The following is a 20,544-nucleotide window of genomic DNA, read 5'->3' as shown; positions in this document are numbered from 1 at the left end:
CTTTGGTGAAGGAATCATTAATGCAAAGGTACATCAGTGAATAGTTTTGATAAAAGTGCTTCAGAGCAACTTGGGACCGAGTCAATGTTAAATAAGGTGTTATAGAGGAAAGAATGCAAACATTCCTTCATGGATTTTCGCTGGACATGTAAGACTTAACATACAAGTGCAAATGTAAAGAAATTTGTTCTGGCTCAGGACTGAAACCGGATATCTTAGTAAAAAATGGAAAATGCTTTTGTCTGGAAAAGAGGCATAAATATCAACATTTAATTTTGCAACAGAATTTATTCGATGACCCACCTTCCCATTATAGTCCATCTCATAGGCAGTGGACCCTCCATGTTCAGGGTCAACTATGCATGTTTTGTCCTAGCTCTCTATGCAAGCCAGCACAGTACAATATAGATAGATAGATAGATACTTTATTCATCCCCATGGGGAAATTCAACTTTTTTCCAATGTCCCATACACTTGTTGTAGCAAAACTAATTACATACAATACTTAACTCAGTAAAGAATATGATATGCATCTAAATCACTATCTCAAAAAGCATTAATAATAGCTTTTAAAAAGTTCTTAAGTCCTGGCGGTAGAATTGTAAAGCCTAATGGCATTGGGGAGTATTGACCTCTTCATCCTGTCTGAGGAGCATTGCATCGATAGTAACCTGTCGCTGAAACTGCTTCTCTGTCTCTGGATGGTGCTATGTAGAGGATGTTCAGAGTTATCCATAATTGACCGTAGCCTACTCAGCGCCCTTCGCTCAGCTACCGATGTTAAACTCTCCAGTACTTTGCCCACGACAGAGCCTGCCTTCCTTACCAGCTTATTAGGATGTGAGGCGTCCCTCTTCTTAATGCTTCCTCTGGAGAGCAAGCTACAGCCCGAGCAGCTCTCCATGCAGCCGATGAATCCAAAGGAACAACAGAGGCCGATACATAAACACGAGGAAGTATGTAGATGCTGGAAATCCAAAGAAACACACTCAAGAAGCTGAAGGAACTCAACAGGTCAGGCAGCATCTATGGAAGTAAATAAACAGTTGACATTTTGGACGAGACCCTTCATCAGGACTGAAAAGGAAGGGGGAAGATGCCAGAATAAAAAGGTGGGGTGGGGAAGGAGACTAGCTGGAAGGTGATCAGTGAAGCAGTTTGGCATCAGCAGCATTGCAGGAGATGCCAGTTAGTGTTGAACTCAACATAGGACTGCCTTAGGGACTCCAGCTTCAGATTTTTCCTCTGGGTTCACTCCCAAAGTCTTCCCCATGAGCAGGTACTGTTCAGCAGCAAGGCAGCGGAGGTTTGAGATGAGAGTTTTTCTTCTAGAGGTGTTCACCTATGCATTAAAATACCACTCAAAACACGAAATGTGATTCCATATTTTATTATAAAAAGTGTTGCACATGAAAATTCGCGAGTTTGTATAAAAAAGTTTTAAAAATTCTTACAAGTGTTAAACATATTTACTTAATAATCTTTATACAGAACCCAAACCCTACATTGCACCTGTGTCTTTATACATAAAACATTCCTAAATGGAACAAAAATAATCAGAAACAAAGTTTCATATAATTACATGCATTCACAGAAAAACATTGTTTTTCACTATGAATAATCATATGTACATAGCTTAAGCAAAAGACATTAATTAATCTAAGTTCTGCCAATCCAGAGACATGGGAAATTCAACACAATGAAATACCCAACACGTTATCTACACTGCTGATTTTTGTAACAATCTGGGCTTTCTCTAATTGCATAAAAACAAATTTCACTGAATCATCATGGGAATGGGACACAAACTTGTAGCTTTAGACCTGAAAATAGTTACTTTGTATTTGGAATTTTGTGGGTCAAATGTATCCTATAAAATACTCTTTTCAATCCAAGATCCAGAATTTTATTATTATACAATACATCTAAGTACATGGAATCTGTAAGTGCAGTGTAGATGGAAACTCTTGGAATGTTGGCTTACTGAAAAATAATTTAAGGTGTGGCATGGGTAAAAGGTAATTTAATCTCCCACTGGACCTGTTCATAATACTCTCACCAGTTTCTGCCTATTTCTAACCTGCAATTTTCTACAAAATCCAAAATGGAGAAGGTAATTTACAAAATAATTACAGACAGACAACACAGCTGGAGATAGATTGAAGGTGGCAAAGAATGCTGTTAAAGCATGAAAAATCACTGTGCTAAGTTGTGAGAGTAGCTCAGAAAAGTTAATTCAATACTTCCTTCCTTACCTCCACCCCATGAGATTGCTCTTTACCTACTTTTCCCCCTGAAAATGTTCTTTACCTTCAAAGGCAGTAGTTGATAATGAAATATTCTTTATCTTTCTGTCAGTTCTCTCACATTTGCCTATTTAAAACTCTAAACAACAAGCATTAAGCATGTATGCATACGTTTTTTTTTAACTTAAGCCATTCCATACTGATTAACAACAGGAGAGAAATATTATTGCTAATATCTTCCTACTTTTGAAATTACTAAAATTAGGTCTGAAAAAACAGAAAAACCTCAAAATATCTCATCACATCCTGAAATCCTTTATGGCAGAGCTTGACAATATCAAGGTGTTAAGACTAAAAAATGACATGCTGTGATTAGGCCAAGATATAGTGAACTAGTTGCCATTACAGAAAGATTGCTTCAAACTTAATATCTTTGACAAACTGTAAAAATGTGTAATTCCAATTCTTGATTGTAATCAAATTAAACGATTAAACAAAGTAAAATATTAACACTATATACTTTGAGAGATTGCAATTCAGTTCAGCAATGAATCCTCAATCATCTTTTTCTATGCCCTGGTTCACATATCACTTCTGAGCTAAATGTAGGAATAGACAGTTAGAACTAATAGCTGCTCTTAAATATATATTGAACTTGATTGGTAAAGGGGCGAATGGTTATGGGGAGGTGGTCAAGATTCAGGTTTACTTGACCATTTACTTGTGAATGGGGTTTACATTAAAAAAATTGCCATAATTGTATGGCCATGCAAAACTCAATGAGCCAAATGGGCTGATTCTGCTCCTATATCTTATGGATTTATGGTCTAATATTCTCCAGAGGTCCATTTTAATCATGCACACTTTTTTGTGGCTTTCAAGCACTAATATTTTCCTAATAGGTTCCTCCATTTTAGCAAGGAAAATGTAATAGCTGACCACACTGTCTTTTCTTTATCCAGGTCTTTGATTAGGACAGAATAGGAGGAAATATTACTAGAATGTGAATTAATTATAATAGGGTTTAAAATGAAGAAAATCATATTTATTGATGATTAAAAACAAGTTTAATGTTTGTTTCACTTCACTATTTTCTAACTGTATAACATTATGTGAAAATTGTATTTTGCAGCCATTTCTTTTCAGCGTTGAGAAAAGATCCTGAAATTGGGAATTATTGAATAGCTGTTTTTAAAGAGCCAGCAAGGCATGACGGCTTCTTTCAGTGTGTTAAAACCCCAAATGGATGGATGTTTTCCATAGTGTTTTTTTTTAGAGAAATCAACAATAAAATGGGGTTGGGACTGGTGGAAATTAAAGAGCAGCAGAACATTTTGTTGAAACCCAAAAGACTTGAATAGAACTGGGAAATGAGCAATGTGATGTTGTATAGCTGCACTGACTGATGTTAATACACACTGCATATTGGGGTCATGCTAAACTGGCATTATGCTGCAAATAAAAAAGTTTGGGGTGCCCAAATTAAAAAAAGAGTGTAAGAAATACAAGACTGCTTCTTCAGCATTCAAAAATATCTTTTCATGCACTTGCAATTTCAGGAATAGGATCTATAATCATTAAGATTTACTTCAGAATCCTGGCTTTCAGCAGAAACACTTGGTTATCAGTGACAAGTAATTAAAAAATAAAAACAATCTAGTGTTTGCACAAATCTGTCAAAGTTTAAATTTTGGTACTTTACAAAATTATTTCAACTTTTTTAAAAAAAAAAAACAAATTTATTCAATTATGTGAAGTTCCCCCCCTCCAATATTTGGGTTTAGCACGTTTAACAGAAATATCTTTATCTATGAAAATATAAGCCTAAAATGGATTTGCACATTCAGGCATATCCCAAGACTGCAGTTTCAGAATGTATCAACACTTTCTTTAGATGTCTGCATTAACAGAGAGTTCTAGGTGATGATTGAGAGGAAGGAAGTGTATAAATGGATTGCAATACTAGTCTCATTGTCAAAATTGTAAAAACCAGCATTGAGTTAACCATTAGGTATTTTTGCAGCGACTGAAGTTATTACCTCTATACGTGTGTGGTGGCGGCAGGGAGAGAATTGTTGTCTTTTCATTTATCACAGTTTTACAGTTTGTTGGATGCGATGTCTGTGGTTTTTGTTTCAAAGTTTAATCTTTCACAGTAAGTCTCCAGTTCGGTTAGGCAGTTTTTTGCTGCAGGAGGAACTGGTTCAGTGACTGATGCATTCCATTTCTGTAGGGCGTCCAGAGCTCCCTTTGGATTGCTTGGAGCCAGGTCATAAACCGTATAAGCTGCTGATAACTGTACAGGCCACGGAACTCCTGAAAAAGTTGTAGATCAGAAATTATGATCACACACTGTGCAATATATAGTCACCTTAAAAGATGAGATAATCATTTTGTTTTATTTATACCAGTAGAGTCATTGAATACTACAGCAGAGAAACACAGGCCCTTTGGGCCATCTATTCTGTGCCAAATTATTAACCTGCCTAGTACCATCAACCTGCACCCAGACTATAACCCTTCATACCCCTCCCATCCACATAACTATCCAAATTTCTCTTAGGTGTTGAAATTGAATCCCCATCCATTACTTCTGCTGTCAGCAGTAGCGACTTTTATCACTTTCCTATTATAGCTACGATATGAAGGTGACAGGTTTATTAAGATAGAATCAGCATATGCAAGCTAAATATACATCATTGATGCTGGATGTAATTTCCCCTTCATAATAAGATTTGGTTCCTGTCCTGTTCTGCCTCAAATTAATTTCAACAAGGAGAAGCCACCCAGTGTTCCTCTTTTCCCGGACCAAGTTGAATTAAGGATATAATAGATCAAATGTGTACTGATGAAATAAAGAGGAACATTTAAAATCAATAATTCCTTCTCACCACAAATATTGCAATAGAAACCACCACTTGCTTAGTTAACCATCTTTTCACATTTACTTTGTTGCCCAAAGCCATACAAAGAGAATTTTAATTTATTTTGCAAGCTAATCACATTAGTGATCAGGGACAATTGCAAAACTTGCTGCAAATTCATTTTAAGAATCCAGCCTTTACTGAGGAAAAGAGACATTTCACTGACCAAGGAGAGCATGTGTAAGATTCACAAAAAAAGTGTGAAACACTAACACACTGGAATGTTTTTTTTTAAAAATGACACCTCCTACTTTGCATTAAATTAATTTAGAGGATGGCACCAAAATATATTTGACAGAACTGGCAAAATCTTTGCCTTAGGACTAGGAATTGCTTAGCTCCTGGAGCAACTCCAACACTCAGATAGACTTGGCTGCCTCTCTACTCCTGGAGTAGCTACAGCTGAGTCATTGGCTGGATGATCTAACTCACTGCTCATTCATTCAGTGGCACGAATGGTAGCAATCCTGCCATTCCTGATCCACTCATCCTTCACATCAAACTCTTAATGGTATCCCGCAGTCTTAGTGCAGAGAGCAAGTGGCAGCTGTGAAAGGAGAGGATGAACAAGCAAAAGACCCCACGAACCAAAATCACCACTTATGTTTTCTCACACTGCACCAAAATATGTGTATTCTGTTCAGCCTCAACAGCCACCCGATGACGTTACCTTACTCGACTCGAGTGAGTGTACTTCCGCCACACAGAACATAACCACACAGTACAGGCGCTTTGGTCATGATGTTGAGCCAACCTTTTAATCTACCCTCTCATCAATTCCTCCTACATAGCCCTCCAATTTTCTATCATCCATGTGGCTATCTAAGAGTTTCTAAAATCTCCCTAATATATCTGCCTCAACTACTGCCCCTGGCAGCACACACCCACCACTCTGTATAAAAATCCACCTCTACCACCCCACCCCCCCTTATTCTTTCCTCCGATTGTCTTAAAATTATGAATCCTACGTTGGTCATTTCCGCCATGGGAAAAAGTCTCCGGCTATCCAACTGATCTATGCGTTTGTTGGTAAATCTTGCACAACCTTGTTCTCATCAGCTTCTGCAGATGACCATGTAATTGGTTCTCAGGTGTACTGATGTTTAAATATACTCTAAACCCTCCCTCTATTCTCACCACTTGCAAGTGGTATGGAGATATTTATCAGTTAAATCATAGTCCAATAATCACTCTCTATGTCACAGGACAGCCACTAGTAGCTGTCATAAGATTCCACTCTCCAGCATCTCAAAAACTCGAGTCACTATTGCAACACACACGAAACACTGGAGAAATTCAGCAAGCCAGGCAGCATCTAAACAGGGAATAAATAGTCGAAGGTTTAGGATGAGAACCTTCTTCAGGACAGGAAAGGAAGGGGAAAGAAGCCAGAATAAACAGGTAGGGAAGGGCGGATGAAGTAAGAAGCTGGGAGGTGATAGGTTGAAGAGGCAAAGGGCTGGTGAAGAAGGAATTCTGTTAGGAAAGACTGGACCATGGGAGAAAGGGAAGGAGGAAGAGATAAAGGGGAAGTGTTAGGCAGGTGTGGTGAAGAGGTCAGAGTGGGGAATAGAAGGGGGAAGGGAAAGGGAAAAGGAAAAACATTACCTGAAAGAGAAATTGATGCTCATGTCATCAGGTTGGAGGCTACCTAGTTGAAATATGAGGGGTTGCTCCTCCACCCTGAGAGTGGCCTCATCACAGAAGAGGAGGCCATGGACCGTCATGTTGGAAAAGGAATGGGGGACAGGAATTAAAATGGTTAGCTACTGGGAAATTCTGCTTCTGGAGGATGGAGTGGAGATGCTCAAGACCTGCTGAGTTCCTCCAGCACTTTGCATGCATTTCTCAGATATCCAGCATCTGCAGAATCTCTTGTATTTTTGAGTCACTATGGCATGGTCCATAGGGGCATTAAAGCGATTAAAATCTTCACCAGGAGATTTTAAAACCTTGGCCAGTGGAGAGTTTGAACAGCATCTCAGGAGCGATTTTTAGATGCTTACCTCAACAATGAGAAAATAAAAACAAATATTGATTGGATATTCATCCAACTAACTTGTTTGATCAATTTTATCCTATGTTGGACTCAGCCTCTGAGAAAGCAGATGGTTTTGATGGTTTTTCAGATCACAGTGTGATTTTTTGGATACTTATCTCTTAGAGATAAAATATCTTGCTTTACCAGAATATAGCTTATCACAGTACAGCATACTGTGGAGGAGATGCTGCCAACCCGAACTGTCTGGGGAGGAAATAGAGGATCCAATTGCACAAGGAGGTATTGAGGTCAAGGCCTTGAAACTTATTGATTAGTTTTGAGGGGATGATGGTGTTGAATACTGAGCTACAGTCGATAAACAGCATCCTGATGTATGTATCATTGCTGTCCAAATGTATCAAAGTTGAGTGAAGAGCCAATAAAATAGCATCTGCTGTTCACCTGCTGCACTGGTAGGCAAATTGGAGCAGATCCAAGTCGCTTCTCAGGTAGGAGTTAATATGTTTCATCACCAACCTCTCAAAACACTTCATCACAATGGATGCAAGCACTATTGGACGATAGGCATTGAGGCAGGTTACCACATTCTTCAAAGGCACCGGTATAATTTCTTTCGTATTTGCAGTTTGTCGTCATCTTTTGCACGTTGGTTGCTAGTCCATCCTACTGGGTGTGGTGTTACATTGATTCTATTTTGGTTCTTGGATTTACTGAGTATACCCGTAAGAAAATGAACATCAGGGTTGTATACCGTAATTGACTTTATTGCTTACATCCTTCACATACATGAGGAGTAAAAATCTTTTATGTTACGTCTCCGTCTAAATGTGCCATGTGCAATCACAGTCATTTATAATAAATAGAACAGTCAATGTAATATAGAGTACACTCAAATCAGCATGAGTTCATCAGTCTGATGGCCTGGTGGAAAAAGCTGTCCCAGAGCCTGTTGGTCCTGGCTTTTATGCTGCGGTACTGCTCCCTGGATGGTAGCAGCTGGAATAGATTTTGGTTGGGATGACTTGGGTCCCCAATGATCTTACGGGCCCTTTGTTCACACTTGTCCTTGTAAATATGGTAAATATGGTAAGTTCACAATTACAGATGTGCTGGGCTGTCCGCACCACTCTCTGCAGAGTCCTGCGATTAAAGGAGGTACAGTTCCCATACCAGGCAGTGATGCAGCCAGTCAGGATGCTCTCAATTGTGCCCCTGTAGAAAGTTCTTAGGATTTGTGAGCCCATTCCAAACTTCCTCAACTGTCTGAGGTGAAAGAGGCGCTGTTGTGCCTTTTACACCACTCAGCTGGTATGTATAGATCACGTGAGGTTCTCTGTGATGTGGATACTGAGGAACATGAGGCTGTTTACCCTCTCAAGCCCAGATCCATAGCCTGTCTCCATTCCTCCTGTAATCCACAACCAGCTCCTTTGTTTTTGTGACATTGAGGGAGAAGTCTGATACTTTGATAATAAATTTACTTTGAACTTTATAGGGAGATTTTAAACTTGTTTCCTAAGTACAGAGAAAGCAGGGTAGAAATTGGTCAAAGATAACTGAAAAAGGAGATAATAAGGTTCTGTGGAATTACTGAAAAGAACATTTGCAGGATGAGTGATAGCAACACTTCCTGTTAGACTGAGGAAAGAGCAAGGTCTCCAAAAGATGCTAAGGATTCCAGTCCTGTAAAAGAGAGCACTTATCCATTACAGAATCTTTTGTGTTGATTACAAAGACTTTTGTTCTCCATTTAATGTGTGAAACTGAGCAACAAACTGAACAAATAATCCCAATGAAGACTAGTTTAAGTGTACTGCTAATGTTAATCAAAATGCTTCTTTGTTATGCTAACTGGTGAGAGAATGCTTTTTCTTGCAGAGCACTCTCGAAGCTTGTTTGGGTTATAGTTACTGATAATGAGAATTGTATTCATTTGTTAACCAATTGGAATTGATTTTATTCATTCTTGTGGGTCTGTGAGTTGTTGTTGCGCGGACTTTTGAGGAGTCGGGAAGGAGATTGCGAGGAAGGCGGATGGGTGCTGGAGGCGCTGCTGATCGATCACCGAGGGTGGTCCCAGGTGCGGGGGTCGTGGAAGCCGGAGAAGGTCGAAGAGTGGATGGAAGACTCGTTGGTTGAGCTCCAACGATGTGCACTAATTGACTGAACCCTGATAAGTTCTGGCGCCTTTTCTTTATTTTCTTTTCTTTCATATATACTGTATCGTTATTAATCACTTAGTTCTAGTAAGATTTATAAAGTATATTCTGTAAACGTACATGGTGTGCGCTTGATGTTGTGTGTGCGAGTTTGTATTAGTGTGCATTTCACAGCATCCACGTATACGGGAGGCACGGTTTGGCGGGTGGATGAATCTTCCCCTAGACATACATCAGCCGATCACGTAAGTGTTACATAGGTCAAGAAAGGCTCAGAGGCTTTTAACTAAGCTGCAGTTCATAAAGCTGCTAGTAATGTAACAAAGAGGCGATAAAGATCATGAATGGAAATGGTTAATTAAGTATTGTCCCACTCTGCCCTGGTAGTTGGTATAAGGCTGGGAGATTCTGCTGAAGACACTGAGGTCCACAGAGGTTCAGCAATGAACTGGATAGTCAACAAATCAATGGACTGTTACTTCCATTTAAGACATGGTTTCATTCAAGTAAATTTCACCTCCATTGATAGGAAGGAATCAAATGTCCTTAAAATAATGAAAACAAGGCACTATATGCATTTTTGCTGCATCTAGCTTGCAATGTTTCAGGGATTTAAAACCCATGACAGTAATATTTTCATCATGATTCTGTATGGGATACAACTAGTGTGCTATTTTCTGTCCTCCCCGATCCTGGAGAATTCTTCAGATGTATACTTTGTATTCTCAAAATGGTCCATCTGGAACATTTTCCTTTTAGGCCATAAGACATAAGAGCAGAGTTAGGCCCATCAAGTTTGCTCCACCATTCTATCGTGGTTGAGTTATTATCCCTCTCAACTCCATTTTTCTTGTAACCTTTGACCTCCTTATTAATCAATACCTATCAAATTCTGCTTCAAATATATCCAATAATTTGCCCTCTACAGCCACAGCCACAGCCATTAAATTCCACAGATTCACCAATCTCTGGCTAATGAAATTCCTTTTCTGTTCTAAAGGGACGTTGTTCCATTTTGAGGCTGTGCCATCTGGTCCTAGAATCTCCCACTATTGGAAACATCCTCTCCATGTCCATTCTATCTAAGCCTCTCAATATTTAATAGGTTTCAATTAGATCTCATAAGATTGTGGCTGGTCTCTTTACATTTCTGTGAAGAGACACGGAAGATAACCTTATCAAATCATAGGGGAATCAAATTTTGATTTATTTCCCCTGCCTAAACTTTACAAAGACTGAATTTTATTTCCATAGTTTCTCTCTTTTCAATATATCTGCTCTAATGCGTAACCACATCTTTTGATCTCCCCTTCACTGAAGGTAAATATTTTTGTTTCCCTTTTATAAAGCATTGTCCAATATTGCCTCCTGATTTCTAACATTTGTAATTTTTCCCCATGAGCTGGTTTTGTGTTCTATTAAGACATAACCAGGTTTTCTCTGCCTCAGTTCCTCCACATTTATCCCATATATATGGAACCTATTCAATCCAATATTCAATTCCTTTGTTCACAACATTCCTTTCATTGACTTGAGAAGACAAGCTTAGCTTATTATACAATTTTTAAATATTGCCAAAGGCCCCACTAGATATTAACTTGTCTTTTTTCTTTATCCCTGATACTGACAGAGCTACAGTGTATCCCACTATTTCCTTTTTTATTTTATACTTTTCCTCAGACTGGGATTGCTTTTCGTAAAGAATGGAACAATTTCCAGTTTGAGCTACATATTACACACTCATTCTCTGAAAATTGTTATAAGCAATGAATTGAATGACTTCCGAAGTTAATTTTAATTTAAGCAGTTATGTTGCCCAAGCTACTTCAGCTAGGCCTTGGCTAATTACTCCATAAGAGTTACATTTTGAGGAATCTTCCATTACAAAATAACTTGTTGATTTGAGCACATACAGTTGGAATCTTACATCATAGCCGACTGGATGATTACTTATACTTTGAATCGACAGCTAAAAAAATGACAAGGTTCTTTTTGTTGAGCAAAATATGAAATGATATCTGTTAACAATATTGCAAATATTATCACCAAATAACATGTGGAACCATTTGGACAACAGAACAAAATAAGAAGATGCAGTTAAGCTAGCTTTTTGAATAAAACTTTGTTTTTAAACAGTGAAGTGGTTTCCAGTTTCTTTTGTTGATAATTATAGTTTGAGGGTAAAATACAAGGAATCTTTTAGTTACCTAATCTGGCATTTGAAAAACTTGAACATTTAAGCAGCATTTATTTTAGAAGCCAGAATGATACAGTCAGGACAACATACCTTCTTGAAAAGCGTGTTGGAGGAAACTGTTGATTATTGCTGAAATGTTTTGTACCGCCACCAGAAAATTTTTCTTCAGTCCTTGCTGACCCAAGTAACCTGGCAATTAAATGAAGACGAATTAAACAAATATTTCAACAAACAATTCTGGCTAGCATTATATTTTGCAAAAGACCCATAACACTTGGCTGAAAAAAAAGAAGCAAAATCAAAAAATACTGGAAACCCTCAGCAGGTTAGGCAGCATCTGCGGGAAGACAGGTGGAGTTAATATTTCAGAACCAACAAAGGCCCGCTCTGAAACATGAATATTGTTTTAACTTCCACAAAAGTTGGTCGACTTGCTGAACACTTCCAGCATTTACTGTTTTTGTACTATTTTAAAGTAGAAATAAGGATTTCCATTTCAAATTATCACTCTCTCCACCACTGAAAATGGTTCCCAGTTCTCATCTGACAAAATCAGATGTGCATCTACAGCTAACATTTCAACTCAAAGGGAATATGTGGCAATCTATCCAAAGCAGACTGGTGACTAATCCACATTTATAGTGATGAAGGCAAACAAAACACAGCCAAATTCCAACATGGAATCATCACTCACTGTCAGAGTCATCCTCAAGTTAGCTCTAAATATACAGCAACTACTTTACAGCCTAATGTTTTCAGTGCCACCCTGTAATACACAGAAATACAATCACAAATAATTGCAATAAAAATAATTGTTCTCCACCATACAGATGGTAATTAATTTTTTCCCCTTAGTGTAACTGTAGATAGATTATGTAGAAGATAATTCACATGCACTAACTCTTGTTCAAGTAACATGTTTGATCTCAAGGCAAAAGCTAAATAGCGTGGAATGATACTGAAATCTTTAAAATGGAAAAGCTGTGAATGCTCAGTAGGTCGGGTAATGAGAGAAACATTTCAAGGTCAGTATTTTCGTCAGTAATGGAAGGTACAAGAAGTTTATGAGCAAATACAAAAATGGAAAAGGAAGAAGGGAGAGACTTAAAGAAGGTCTGCAGTGGGGTGGAGGTCAGGGTGATTAAATTAAAAAACAGGCAATTGACATAGGGCTGAGACAACTGATACTAGGGAAGAAAGACTGAACAACCTAGGGCTTTTTTTTTGGAGCAAGAGAGATGAGAGGGGACTTTACAGAAGTATTTAAGATTCAACCAACAAGGATGCCCATCTTCTAGGCCACACTCTCTTCTTGCTACAGCCATTGGGAAGGAGGTAAAGGAGACTTACTCTGAAACCACCAGGTTCAGGAATAGTTATTACACCTCACCATCAGGCTCCTGAACCCGCATGGATAACTTCACTCACCTCAACACTGAACTGATTCCACAACCTACAGATTTACTTCCAAGGACTCTACAACTCATGTCCTCAGTATTGTTTATCTTTTTTTATTGGCTATTTGTCACCTTTTGCACATTGGTTGTTTGTTCTTTTGTACAGATTTTTCATAAATTCTATTGTATTTCTTTATTTTCCTGTAAATTCCTGAAAGAAAATGCATATGATGACATGTATGTACTTTGATAATAAATTTACTTTGACTTTGATTACAGGAGTGGTCATCCAGCACCTTGGGAACAGCCAAGACCAGAGGACATTTGTTTTAAGGAGAGTGGAGGAAAGTTTAGGGGAGATGTTAGAGGTAGGAGTTTTTTTTTTTAAATGGAGGATTATGGGTGTCTGGGACATACTGCCAGGGATGGCGATAGAGGCTGATACATTAGAGACATTTAAGAAACATCTTAGCCAGGCACATGAATGTAAGAAAAATGGAGGTTTATGGGTTGTGTAGTAGGGAAAGGTTAGATTGATTGTGGAGTAGGGTTTATATTGGTTGGCACAACATTGTGGGATGAAGGGCCTGTACTGTTCTTTGTTCTAATAAAGACATTAACACCAGGTGCACAGAGGGTGCAACTGTCAACTCAGGACTACAAATAACAGCTGTTGTCTGAGAAACTGGGAGCAGTGGTTATGATCTGGATGTTATAACTCTACGATAAGGTTAGAGCAGGAGTCCCAACCTTTTTTATGCCAATGGGCCTTACCATTAACCAATGGATCCATGGACCCCAGATTGGAAACCCCTGGGTTAGAGGTTGAAGCTTTATAACTTCACTAGATGAGCCTCAAGCTCTGATAATCAGCCTTTGAGCAATATAAAGGAAGGGTAAAGGTTTTTGGCTCATTCACCGGGGATAGCCCCTCAGCTTCTCCTCAAACTTGTGCCGTGGAATCAGGTAGGTTAAGTTTGCTCTCATTAATTCCCCCATGGAAAATAGAACTTTTTTTCTAAACAGTCAGAGGCAGGATACAGTAATGCTGACATGGCTAATAGCCACACTCCCCCCTGAAGGTAATGCGCCTCCCTGAGACAGTGCAGCCCTTTTCATGATGGCACTCCTACAGGGCTGTCGGGAAGGGGATTCCAGGATTTCGATCCAGCAATAACGATGTACTTCTAAGACAGGTCCGCGCACGACTTAGGGCCGTTCTGATGACCTGCGTCCTTTGGTTCTGTGGGTTTGCAGAGGGGCTGGTGAATTGGGTTTGTTTTGAAAAAGGTTTACAATGTAGGTCGAGGAGCGGAGTGAGTGGTAAGATAGGGATTGCTCAAGTGGGCTGCTTTGCTATGGATCATATTCAACAATGTACCCATCCAGGCAACAGCGAGTTTTCTATCACACTCTTAAACTTTATGAATGACGGGCGAGGCTCTGGGAAGTCAGGGGGTGAGCTACTCGTCGCATGACTATCCAGTTTCTGATTTGTTCTTGGAGCAAGTGTTGATCTGCCAAGATGAGTTCAATTCTTTGTCCATTGAAACTTCTCTCTCACATCCACAGGGATGTTCATGTGATTGACCGTGTGATGATGACAATATGTAGCACACCCTGCACAAATGTAACAGCGCAGATTTTTGTACTCCAGCCTTTGTGTGGGACTCACAACCTCTGGACTCAGGAGTACTACCAAATGAGTTACAGTTGATATAATGGAGCAGGTCAAATAATAACTCAGTTGATTTCTCAATTTTCATTTTAGAACATACAAGTTCTAATTGTCAAATTTACAACAATTTAACATAAATCCATTAACCAGCTTTAAAAATAGTAGATGTGGGTCCCAATGTACTGTCAATCACTAGTTTCCTCCATCACTTCAAATAAATTTCCCCTATATCTAACCGCAGGAATGTTTGACTTGACATTAATGCCTCTATCTTCTGCAAAGTCCAGTTACACCACTTTGCGAAAAGATGCTTAATTCAATTTGAATTGCATTCTTATGCAAAGTGGCCCATGGAAAAGACTAGAATCTCAATAATTGTTGCAGGTGACATTCTCTCACAGTTGATGTCATTCAAAGATCTCCTGTCTGAAGGCTTGCCTTTATTTAAATGCATTATCACTTTGAACATTAACACATGGAAAAGCAAAAGCCACATGTGGCAAAATTTACGATTGTCTGCATTGAAATATTTCATTGGAATAAGGCTAGGAACCCCCAAAACCAGGCCAATAGCTACCAGCATCAAATTAATTACCAATGAGTCTCATGACACCAGCAACAGTGACATCTTGAACGAGCAGAACATTTCGATATCCTTTTCTGCGTTTCATCCATTTATCCAACACTGGCCACGCTTCCTTCCTAAGGAGCAAAACACCAAAGTAGAGAAGTCACCCACCACTGAAAATGTGAAACACAAACTATAAATTTCGAGCCAAAAGATGAACAACTTTGCAGGAAAATAACATCAAAATAAAGCACATTACTTTTTGCATGTTTGACATTTTGCTTCAAAGGACAGGAAGAATTTATATTCTGCAAAGGAAAATCTTACAGCTCTCTGTCCATCATCTGCTGTTAATTTCCTCGAGACTGTTCTAAAGCCTCAATGCTGGCTGTACTGAAAAGTTATTTCAATGATAAGCATCAACAATTATTAAATTCTACTAAGGCAGACCCAAGAATAATGAATTTTACAGCAAGGCACTCGTCAAGTGTATGGCTCTCAAGTTGTAATTGCAAACTTGAAAAGGATGCTAAAATACCAAAATCCTTATTAAAACCAGTCCACACTGAGTGTACCACTACAGCCCTTCAGGGTCTTGCTATTCACTCAAATGCATACACAATATTAGTCTTTGAGAAGTAATAAGTGAGCAATCACCCTGTTCAAGCCTGGGGTTTAAACAGCAGCTCCTTAACAGAGGTTCATGTGGTTACGAGAAATTAAACCACAGAACGCAATGTTCCACTTAGCCATGACTTTTTCATTAGTGTATAGAAGCTGAGTATAAATGTTAGATTTATTGAAGCAGTCCTACTATAATTTAAAAAATGACATTTTTCTAACTTTCCATGCAACTTAGTATATCTAATAGTACCTTATGAAGCAATCGTGTGTCCATGCCCAATGTTGTTGGGAGCATAGTAGATCAATGGCATATATCAGCTCCCACATATTGCCATTGAAATCTATTCCATATTCGCTACTTGGTTGGAATCTCACTTTAGGACTCTGCTGCATTGCAACAAGGAAACTTGAAATCAAACTACTTATATCCAGAGGCAGATTCTAGAAATGAAACATGAAAGCAGTAAATAAAGCTTTTTCATAAAAGAAAATAATACATCTTCATTAATGGTATTGATGGGATAGATGCCAAGACTAGATCAACATTCTTTCATTGTTGCAACAGAGTAATGAAGACCCGGAAATAACAAACTATTAAGAGTGAGAAAACAGTATGAAAGTAACTGGAAAATCTCGTAGAAATAGTAAAAACTATGTTTTAAAAAAAGCCAGCCGGGACTGTAGTGGCATCTGCACTGGACTTCAAGGTGAGTGGTCCTGGGTTGGAATCCAGCTGGCTCTGTGCATGTTTTCCATCCATGCTGGGTTGAGTGTTGAGCTAGCAACGTAGCCTCGTAAAGAAGAGCAGACTAATGGTATGGAAACGGCAAAGGTTGCTGCCCGATGCACCACACGGCGTGAAGAGGAACAACAAGTACGTAAAAAGAAAGGCAAGCTGAAGTAAGTATTGGTATCATGAAGGATGAGACTAGGACAACTGAAAAATGGTAGCAATTCCAAGTAATTATTTTCAATTAGTCTTCATGGGAAAAGACACTAATCATAATATTAGATAATTAAAGGGTTTTTGGGAGGGAAGAACTTCAAATGATTTCTAGGAGCTAGGAGAGAGCTGGAAGAAGCTAGATTTGTTCACCTTGGAATTGAGAAGAATCAATAGATGAATTGAAAGTTATGAATTTTTTGCAAGGATTAAACAAAACCACTCTATAAAATAAACAGTAATTGCTTTTTCACTGCAACCCTGCCACCTCAGTCCAGAAACATTGCAGGTATTCAACCAATAATCTATTCCTTTATATCCTTAGTCAGGCATCAAAGGTTACGGAAAGAAGGCAAGAGAATGGGGCTTAGAGGGATAATAAATCAGCCATGATGGATTGGTGGAAGACTTGTTGGACCATACAGCCTAATTCTGCTCCTCAATCTTATAGCCTCTCTAAATATACAGCACCGACCACATTCTCAACCATGCCAAATGTAGTCATGGATGTTGCCCTTTTCCCATCATGTCCTGCAATAAATACGTCCCTAACATTGTTTCTTTGTCTAGATTTATTATGCTTAACCTCCATTATGCCAATCCTTCATCCCTACTGAGATAGAAATTCACCCACAGGTACAGACCTCTCATTTCTCTCAAGTTAAAAAAAAAATTAAAAATGAGTAAGTCTGACCTTTCTTTTTTGCATCTTTTAAGACCATACTTGCAATCAACCTGGAACATTTATATTTTTAATTTTACTTTCAATATCATAGCAAAAAAAAATACTTCTTTAAATATGGTTGAATTGTATTAAGTGCTGAAGTAAACTCCTGTGACTTACTAATAGTCAGTAGTAAAGTGATTATATATAAGTTCCTTATTTAAAAACCATAAAAGTTATACACTTATTAATTTAAGAGCTAAATTAAATGACAATATTTTTAACATTGCAATGGTGGAGGGAATTGTAATGAAGAGGTATTACCTTCTCCCAGTTAAGGTATACGCTCAAACAATTCAGAATGTCTCCTTTGGCACGGTGCTTGGCAACAGCTTGCATAGCTTTATTAACAGGTCCTTGCATAGAAATCATGTTTTGCCAGACGCTCAGGATAAGCAACAGCAGTTTGCTTGAGTCTGAAAAGTCTGAAAAACAAGGATTTACCAAATTGGAAGTATGGTGAAAGAAGTAAAACAGTACACATCAATCAACAGTACACTTCAGGTTCACGCAAAAAGCCAGTATATAAAAAAAAACATTTTATAGATAGAACACAATAGAAAGAAACCACAAACCACCAAAATTCAATATTATGAGACACTCGAAAGCAGAATTTTAGGCACTGATTTCACAACTTAGAGAAGAAGGGCCAGATGATGAATTCAGTGTGCTTGCTGATTATTGAAACAAATCTGCATTTATCTGGTGCATAGCATTGTGGAGATGTGTCTCTACCAAAGGAGGTGTAAGGTGTTCCTTCCCTCCGCTCGCCTGCAGGTCACACTTGGACAAGGTGTAGCACCTGCTCACCCCCCCCAATCAGAGTCATGTGAAGACATGGGAGCAGGTGGTGGATTGATCTTATGAGCAGCTGGTGCATATCACAAAGCCTGGTTATGCGACCACTGATGCCAGGCAGATAATTTCTGAAGAGTGTTGATAATGGCCAGTCACCCAGCTTGTAAAGACACTGCCCAGAAGAAGGCAATGGCAAACTACTACTATAGAACAATTTGTCAAGAACAATCATGGTCATGAAAAGACCATGATCGCATACATCATATGGCATGGCACATATGATAATAATGATGAGCTAAAAAGAAATCATTGAATCTCTTTTTTCCCCCCTATGTGGGAATATCTGCCTAGAGGAATATATAAAACCCAATATGTATTACTCTTTTCAGACAGCCTGAGAAACAGGATTAATGGATTAAACAAAAAATGTTATGTTTTACTTATTGTGGAGCATCTGATTAATGTCCACAAAATCATCCAAAGTAACAGATTAATTTAAATCACATTAAATAGCTTAAAGTTGCATAATTCCAACACTTTTCCTTACCTTCCTTTAGGACACTATAGGAAAGAAGCCGAGCTCGTTCAAGGTCTCCCTGCTGTCGGCAGATTGCAACATAAACTCGACAAAGTGCTTGAAGACAGTTACCATCGAGAGTACTTTTCTCAGCCTTCAGCTTCTTAACGATTGCCGATAATACAGCTTCTGTTAAATCCTGCCATTAAAAAAGATTAAATAACTTTTCAGTTAAAGCATCTTGGTATTTCACACAGGACCCATGGTGCAGGTGTAGGCCACTCAGCCCAACTGATTCGTGTCACTATTTACATTTTACTCGAGCCTCATTCCAATGAGTTCTTGTTCAGAATCAAATACAATCTAGTCCAGCACAGGAAACTGAGCAATTTCTTGAAATCACAACATCCACCCCCAACTTCAGTGAAAACCAAAGCCCTGACTCACTTGAAAATAGAAAGTCTGAATGTTGCAAGCAATTGCTCTCCACTGCCTCTTCCCAATTTGTGGAAAAATCCACACAACAGAAGTAAAAACAACTTGACATTTAACCACTTCTCTTTGTATGCATAAAAACATGCATTGGGCTTTTTCAACCTCAACCAACACTGATGGAAATTAGGTCAAATACGTGTGCATCTAAGACTGGGCAGGGATCATCATTTTTGCTCAATCTGCTCTCTCCATGTGTACTACGTAACTATTTTCTTTACCATCTCGATCATTGGGAGAGCCATGGACAGGAAGACATGACCGTCCTACTTTTGGTTCCTCCACACATCCTGCTCCCTGCTCCACACAGAAGTTAATTTATTTTCTGCCTTTGCATGATCATATTTACCCAGCTGATCTACTCCACTCTTATACACTTGTTGAATTGCCGTAACTAATGGAATCTCAGACAGCACAAAATGTAAGGAAGGGCATGTAATAGTGTTAAAATGTGAGGCATTAATAATTTAATTCCTACTCCTATCAATTTTAATTTAAAATTTCTGGTAAAATCCACTGTTTCAGAAAAATCTGTATATCTTATCTACGTTGTGAAAATCCAGCACAGTATCCTCCCTCTCTCTCTAAGGGTTCACAATGATTATTTGAGCTTCAAGATCTTCAGAAACTTTAAAAATCTGCAGCATCTGACTTTAGACCATTATAGTCATAGAGTCAAAGAAAATACAGCACAGAAACAGGCCCTTCGGCCAGTTAATCAGCACCCAACCATTTAAACTGCCTACTCCCACTGACCTGCACCCTGACCCCACCATCCACGTACCTATCCAGACCTCACTGCATATTGAAAATGAGCTCGCACGCACCACCTGCACTGGCAGCTCATTCCACATCCTCATGACCCCTTGAGCAATGAGGTTTCCCCTCATATGACCTCACAGATCATGAAGACCCTAGAAAAGCTGGAGCCGGCTCATCTCCAACTCCTGGTCAATCCCCTGCAGTTTGTCTACCAGGAGCACATTGGAGTCACGATGCTGTCATCTACTTGCTGAACAGAGCCTATTCTCATTTGAATAAGCAGGGCAGCACAGAGAGGATCATGCTTTTTGATTTCTCATTGCTGGGGAAAAGGCTCCAGTCAATGCAGGTTGGCACTTCCATTGTATCCTGGATAATGGACTACTTTGTGCAGCTTCAGAGCTGTGTGTCAGACATGGCTATAAGCAGCAGTGGGGGCCCACAAGGGACTGTATTGGCTCCCTTCCTGTTTACCCTGTATACCTTGAACTTTAGATACAACACTGAGTCATG

The 20,544-nt window shown here is 38.9% G+C and overlaps 1 protein-coding gene across 1 annotated transcript in view; it reads right to left on the bottom strand.

The window, feature by feature from the left end:
- Positions 1 to 1,374: 1,374 nt before the first annotated feature.
- ice1 (KIAA0947-like (H. sapiens)) overlaps positions 1,375 to 20,544 on the bottom strand; it is a 49,539-nt gene continuing 30,369 nt past the window's right edge. The window contains exons 14-19 of the mRNA XM_073024363.1: positions 18,808 to 18,976; positions 17,727 to 17,887; positions 16,046 to 16,236; positions 15,199 to 15,305; positions 11,619 to 11,717; positions 1,375 to 4,562 (exon numbers count right to left, since the gene is read on the bottom strand). Of these exons, the coding sequence (XP_072880464.1) occupies positions 4,345 to 4,562; positions 11,619 to 11,717; positions 15,199 to 15,305; positions 16,046 to 16,236; positions 17,727 to 17,887; positions 18,808 to 18,976 (945 nt within the window). The 3' untranslated portion in view covers positions 1,375 to 4,344. The remainder of the gene's footprint in view (positions 4,563 to 11,618; positions 11,718 to 15,198; positions 15,306 to 16,045; positions 16,237 to 17,726; positions 17,888 to 18,807; positions 18,977 to 20,544) is intronic.

The sequence above is a fragment of the Hemitrygon akajei genome, chromosome 20, assembly GCF_048418815.1.
Source record: "Hemitrygon akajei chromosome 20, sHemAka1.3, whole genome shotgun sequence".
Taxonomy (NCBI): Eukaryota; Metazoa; Chordata; class Chondrichthyes; order Myliobatiformes; family Dasyatidae; genus Hemitrygon; species Hemitrygon akajei.
This window is presented reverse-complemented; position numbering and strand designations above follow the sequence as displayed.